This window comes from Numenius arquata, chromosome 2, assembly GCF_964106895.1.
Source record: "Numenius arquata chromosome 2, bNumArq3.hap1.1, whole genome shotgun sequence".
NCBI classification, from domain to species: domain Eukaryota; kingdom Metazoa; phylum Chordata; class Aves; order Charadriiformes; family Scolopacidae; genus Numenius; species Numenius arquata.
The window spans coordinates 116,385,413-116,392,357 of record NC_133577.1 but is presented as its reverse complement, the minus strand read 5'-3'; the positions used below and the strand labels follow the sequence as shown (position 1 = coordinate 116,392,357).

General features: G+C 40.8%; 1 protein-coding gene across 1 annotated transcript in view; it reads right to left on the bottom strand.

The window, feature by feature from the left end:
• Window positions 1-354: 354 nt before the first annotated feature.
• The window catches only part of LRRK2 (leucine rich repeat kinase 2), a 67,044-nt gene continuing 60,453 nt past the window's right edge, over window positions 355-6,945 (bottom strand). Inside the window, exons 50-51 of the mRNA XM_074168077.1 lie at window positions 3,950-4,024; window positions 355-2,121 (exon numbers count right to left, since the gene is read on the bottom strand). Coding sequence (XP_074024178.1) covers window positions 2,000-2,121; window positions 3,950-4,024 — 197 coding nt within the window. The 3' untranslated portion in view covers window positions 355-1,999. The remainder of the gene's footprint in view (window positions 2,122-3,949; window positions 4,025-6,945) is intronic.

The following is a 6,945-nucleotide window of genomic DNA, read 5'->3' as shown; positions in this document are numbered from 1 at the left end:
AGAGGAATTTTTTTCATGCACTTTTCTACTTGAAAGACTGATATGAAAATAAGGACGTCATTCTTCTCCTTGGCCAGAGTTGGCCCAGAGAATCTTGGAGGAGGTGACTGACAGCTGCAAGGACAGCGCTGCTGGGAAAGACCACCTCTGGGAAAGGAGCACCAAGGAGAAGACAAACCGGGGAAAGGAAAAGGGCTCCAGAGGTGCAGTGTGAGACGCAGAACAAGTGGGAAGGCAGTACAACCCCCAGAACTGGGATCTCGCATCATCCTGACGTAAGGGGTAAAGCTCCACAAAACCTGCACACAAAAACTCCTCCTTGGAAATTCAGCAACCAGGAAGGAGACCGTTATTAACAAAGCACAGTTTTAATAAAAAGGTTTAAGGCTTACATCTCAAAATGACTTATAAATAAACATAATCACAATACATATATTCTATTTTTTAAAAAAAGTATTCATTATAGATAATATATATTTTCTGAGTTATAAAATCCCATATAAATAGCAAACTACTCTCAGTATGCGGAATACAAGAATACATAATACCTGGGGTGCATATCTGAACGGAATCCTGAGTGCACACTCTACACGTGGCAGAAAATAGCACAATGATACAGCTGGACACAATAAATGCTCTTGCCCTATTACATAATTTTTCCAAAACTGTAAAAATGGAACTGAGAACTTTTTGGTTGCTCAACCTTGTTCAGCTCCATAGAAATAAACTCAGGAACGGCGTTGGATACACCACTCCTTGAGAGATTTCAGGAGCACTCTATGGATTCTTTTGGTATCAAAATAAGAAAATGACATCTGTCTCCTGATGGACAGAAATAAGGCACTTTTACTCAGAGCAGGTCAGTGCAGGCCCAAAGAAGCAGCTTGGACTTAAAGCCAAGAGCAGTAAAAGGCATCTCTTGAATGAAGATATGTGGCAGCAAATTCCTGTTTACCTGGTTCCCCTGCCTACCCCTAAAATAACACTATAAAGAAAACCAAAAGAAGTGGAAACTTATGTACATTATAAGTATCAAAATGGAAGTTCCCTTTGGTTTTGTTTTTAGATTGAGATAAGGAAAGCAGCAAGTTGGTTAAAGAACTAGGGGGCTGGCTACAGCCACGCGCTGTTCCCTTTGGGGTACAGGCTGTAGCAGCGTTTAGATCAGAGCTTTCACCCCGTGCTTTCTCCTGACTTTTCAAAGCGGGCTCTACAGCAAAGACACGGGAAAGGCAATGCCCACAACAACGGGACTGCACCTCCTGGAACCAGGCCGGGGGCAGTACTGCAAGAGGACATCGACTGGTAGAAGCCTGTTGGAGTGTTTAAATTCTGAATTTGGAGCAATTTTATTATTGTAGCACAACTTTTTTTTTCTGATCATAATGAAAAAATGTCAATTATTCATGGAAGAAATAAAGCCTATTCTGCCTGTTGTTTTCAAGGAGTACTGTAGTCATTATATGTTCCTTTAACACTGTTATTATATAAGATATAAATGTTTTCTTTCATACGCTCAGAGTCCTGAGCTCCGACTTGCTACTAAAACATGAATCATCAGAGCAAACTCATACACGCAAACTGCAATAAACACACAGAGGCTTAAATTTTGTTTCTTATTACAGCATCCACTCAGAAGAGATAATGAAGGAAATATAGCCATTTATAGTCTCCTGGCTTATTCCCAATTTAACTGGGATCAAAAACCGGATGAGCAATGTTATACTGAAGTTGAGCCCCAGTTGCTGAGAGCAGAACTTCACAAGTAAACAGATGCACAATAACTTTGGATTCAGAAAGTCTCAATAGTTTTCTCTCAAATATTACAAATAACTTCTCCTTCTTTTTTCTTGGTACCCTATGGATACCACCTGCCTCTCTCATGGCAGTTTTCTTCCTGTTTTTCGGTTAAAAACCCCAGCAACAAGAAGTTGTAAATATTGCACAGTAAGTTAGGATGGAAGACTAGAAAAGAGAATGGCACTTGCAGGGTGACATTTCAGTCCAAAGAAAAGCTCTTCATTTTTTCTGCTAATTCCTGTCTCATTTCTATATGTTTTTTGAGGTTTTGCACCTCATGGGGCAGGTTGATGTCCCACACTGACACGCAGGATTGCAATTCTGGAAAAAAAAAATTGAAAAAATTGGAAACTGCAACAGAAAAGAATTATTGCATAATTAGAAGTGGTTTTGCTTATCTGCCTATTTTTTAATTACTCATAAATTGCCCTAATGAAGCATGATGCTTAGGACCTAGACCTAAGTTATATGACACTTTATGCATGAGGTAATGCAGTTATGGGTTACTAGCTGTTTGTACTTGCACAATGATTTGGATTCCAGTTCCCAAACTTAGAGTGAACCATTTAAAAGCACTGGAAAAACCATTTCTGGTGCCTGTGGGCCATGAATTACTGACCTCAGCTACAGCTCATGCTACCACTGAGGCTTCTGCATAAAATTTTATCTGTATTTTCCTGAGCAGATATACCCTAAATTCTTACAAGACTCAAAACCCATTCACTGTAAACTAAAAATTAAAACTGATTTCATAAGGCAGTGAATCTACTGGAAGAAGGTCACTTCCTCAATCTTCCTTTATCCAAACAAATCTATATTCATGGAGAATTCACATTGCTTTTAGTGGAATAAGGACAACTGACATCACTTGCATGAGTAGGGGCTCACAAACTAAGGCCCCAGGCTTCCTGGGAATCTCAGATTCCTCTCTGTGTAATTAATGGCATTCTTAAATACAGTAAAAAGTCTAAAAAGACAATGGGTGTTCTTACAGTAATAGGGAATATCGGACAACAAAACCCATATTTTTAGGACTCACTGAAACTGGGATGAGACGAAGGTGAAGAACGGCATCAATCAGAGCATCAACTTTAACTGTTCTTAGAAAAACCCAAAGATTCCTATTCCAGCACTTCACCATCCTAATTATCAGGAAGCTTTTCCTGATGTCTGACCTAAATCTCCCTTGCCGTAATAAACTGGTTAGTCTTTACCCTACCCACAGGAAATATGTAGAAGTCTTTATTCCCTTCCTCTTTATTTGCATACTTGAAGCCTAATATCATGTCCTCTCTAAGCTTTATTTATGTTAACCAACTTAAATTCCTGCAGCATTTCCTACAGATTGCATTTTTCTCCTCTGGACTATCCCTAATAGTCCCAATCATTCATCAGTGTCCCAAACGGATACGCTCCTCCAGCAGAGGCCGTATCAGCCCTCAGCCGAGTGCAAGAATTAGCTCATGTCTGAGAGAGGCTGCTTTTCGATTGGTGTGAGAACGGCATTTGCCTCTCCTGCACCAACGTGACACGGTTGACTCGTGTTCCGCCTGCGATCAATTATAACCCTTTTTCTGCAGCACTGCTGTTTAAACTGATCGCTTCCTCCTCTTGGTACAACAGATCATTCCTAATTAAGTAAAAGGTCTTGCATTTGTCCCTACTGAATTGTATCCCATTTCCTTCCAGACCATTTGTTCTATTTGTCAAGGTCATTTTGAATTCTAATCCTGCCCTCCAGTGTGCTCTGTCTTAGCTGAGAATTGGCTGCAAATCTGCAAAGCACATTCACTGCTCCTTCATCCACATCATTCATGAAAACATTGAGGATTCCTGGCCTAGCACAGACCCCTCTGCAAATCCATTTGATACATTCTCCACTTAGACAATGACATTTACTCTCCAAATACAGCTTTCCAGCAAATTATATTATATACTTCAAATAGTGGCTTCCTCTAATCCGTTCTTGGAAGTTACTGTTGGTTGGTATACAGAGTCCAGAAATGCAAAAGACAACAAAAACTAATAACGACGTTTCAATAAAATTCTATCAAATGATGATCATCAACTCTCCACTCTCAGTGGGTAGTCAAGCATAATAGTGTCTACTCCACTAATAATAAAAATTAATAAAACACAGTTCAGGTACCTTTGTGATACTTGTTGTCCTCGGTGTCACTTTTATAGCAATATCCCAAAACCAGGACCGCGTTCTTGAGACTCCCTTTTTCAAAAAAATAAAACATCAAATTTTAATGGGGACTTTGTTATTTAAGGACAGAAAGAGCAGATGACATTATGCCACTAAGAGGACAGAAAACAGAGTTCAGTCAACTGCACCCTTTATTCAAAATCATTAACCATGAAAAACCCAGACATGAAAACAAGATAGTTGATGTCTTTGTTTAATGTAGGGGTTTCTCAGGGCTGAAAGGCAGCAGCACGGCACTGACCGCCTGTTGAACCTGCCTAAGAACAAAGCACCCGGTTACACGGCACAAGCAGAGGTAGCAGAGTCACGAGAAACAGGTATCACAGGGAAGGGGCGGGCTGCAATGAAGTCCCAGCGCACAGCAGAACCACAATGTGCTAGTAATCAGTTTGGGTACGGAAAAACCAAAACAACCACATATGATGCCCACTAATTAAAAGTGTTCTGAAGTAACAATGGCAGGTAGGTAGGAAAGGAGAGTTAGTAGGGAAGTAGAAATAGGTGATGGATCATAGGAAGGTGCCTACTGAATAATGGGAAAAAAAATGACTAGGAAGACAGCAGCAGTTGGATCACAGAAGGATGAGTTGAATGTGCCAGTGTTTCAATATCAACTTCCCGCTTATTCCCAACAAGACGAGTTTATAAATGCCTTGCAAGATAAGACGGAAGCTGTAACACGTTCTCCTGCCACAGCAGCTCCCCGTCCCCCTGGCAGCACTGGGAGGGCAGTGGCCCATGGCTGTACACCAGCAGAGGAACACAGGACTCGCTTCCTGGGATACGCATCAGGCCGGGGAAGGAACAGACAGCCCAGCTGCAGCACCGCGCCCCACACCTCCCCACGCCTCTTCCCACATGAAGCCTGACACACTCCCCCAGGGAAAAGATTAGGAGGGGCTCAGTTTCCGGAGTACAAATAGACTGGAGTATGACAGTCGTGGAAGTTTTGTGTGACCACGCCGCAGTAGGTCCCCATGATGCATTCCTCCTGCATCATCAAACACTTCTAGCGGTTCCCCCAGGGCCTCTGCAAGGGAGAGAGAGATTCTTCCCACCCTGTGGAAATCCGCAGTGGATTCTCCTTTGATATTGATGTAAATCAGCTTATGGCAGGTGTGGGCTGGTGGGAACCTCACACATCTTCCATGCTCAGATTTTTCATCACTTTAATTTTTTCTGCAACCAGGCCTATACATACTCCTTACAAAAGTGATGGAACTTAAGTAATGTTTCTTATTCAGACTGGGGTCTTTTCTTAATATATCAAAATCTAAATTTTCACTTGCAAAATGAACTACAGATTTACATATAAATCGTTCTCTATGATAAGTCTCATGTCTATAATACGTCAATGTGTCAGGCGACAGAATTAGAAAAAGACATTGTATTTCCATATTCATAGATGAACTGCAGATAAAATTGATGTCTCAAAGTCTGGCAATCTCTTTTTTCCTGAAATATTTACATTTGATTGACATTACATAATTTAATCTTAAATGAAACTATTTAATACAAAAATAGTTCCCTCTATCTTCTCTCATTTCACGCAAGCAACGCGTTACTATTGAAGAATTGCTCAGCAGGCTCAGTGCCTTTCTCAGTGATTCTGTGAAAATCCCAGTAAAAACAAAGTCTCTGAATTTAGGAAAAAGCCCAACACTTATAAATAATTGCTGGGAAAAAATGATCAAAAGAAGAAAGTACACATCAAACTGCATGTATCAATCTTACTTGCCATTCTTGAGATTTGTGCAAATGTAGCTAAGCTCTTTCTCCTGAAATATTAACTTTCCTATACATGAAATTTTGATTAAAAATGTTGAGGTGACTAGAAACAAAGAATATGAGACTGAAAGCTTTTTAAATCACACTGTATTATTCTATACAGTGTACTTTTCCTACCAATTACAGTAATAAGTGAGGCTGAAATTCTGTTTTCATAGTGACTATTCTTTACAAAATACTAAAAAATAAAATGCCCCTTTATAGTACCAATACTGTAGCTATCAGGACCATAAAGACTGAAAATACTGTGCTAGTGACTCTGGACTCCGTAGCTGACATTCTTAACAGCTGAGGACCAAACAGACTCTAAAAACTTGCTGTCTCAGGCAAAGGCAAGACAGAGGAAGATGGAGGTTTTTTGCTTTATACGACACTGTGAGCACTATGAGCTAACTGTAGTCTGTGGATACTCCTGGTGCCAGAAAGGAAAGAACAGCCCTGAAATTAAGTTCATGATGGTAATGAGAAAACATCCACAGTCTCCAACTACGAAGTTTGCTAGCAGGATTACAGTGTGTTTCTGAGCCCACAGCAGCTTCAGAGTCTTTTTTTTTAACAGAAAACACACTTTAATTCACACTGACAAGGGAACTCCTGAGTTTTTTTCAAAGCACAGAGGAAGGAAATGGGAATCCACATGTTGTGCCATGGAGTACTTTTTGAAGTAATGTGTATTTTGAGCGTACCCACCACTGCAGTACCACAAACACTCCAGTTGGTGTGGACTTTACTACTTCTGGGAGAGATGCAGGGAAGTGTACAGGTGAAGGAAGTCACAACAGCCAAGAAGTGCCCCACACTCAACTACAGACCTCTGGCCATTTGTAATTACCACCAAAAAACCACAACTACTGTCGGCTCACAGCAGCTCGAAACTGGCCGTGGTGACAGGAATAGCACATACATACAAGTCTGCACCCGAAGTCCAAGTGTGCATCACTTCCCCAGCTTTGTTGTCACCTGCTTGGGACCCAAACCTAAAAGACCTGTTCCTGAAAAAGGATGGGAGAAGAAAGCTAGGCAATAAGCAATTAAGGAAAAATTATTAAAACCTAACAAGCTCCACAGAGAGAGAAGACAGAAGCGTAAAACTTCAGACGGAGAAAGGACACAGGCAGACACAGATCAAGATGAAGACTATGGGA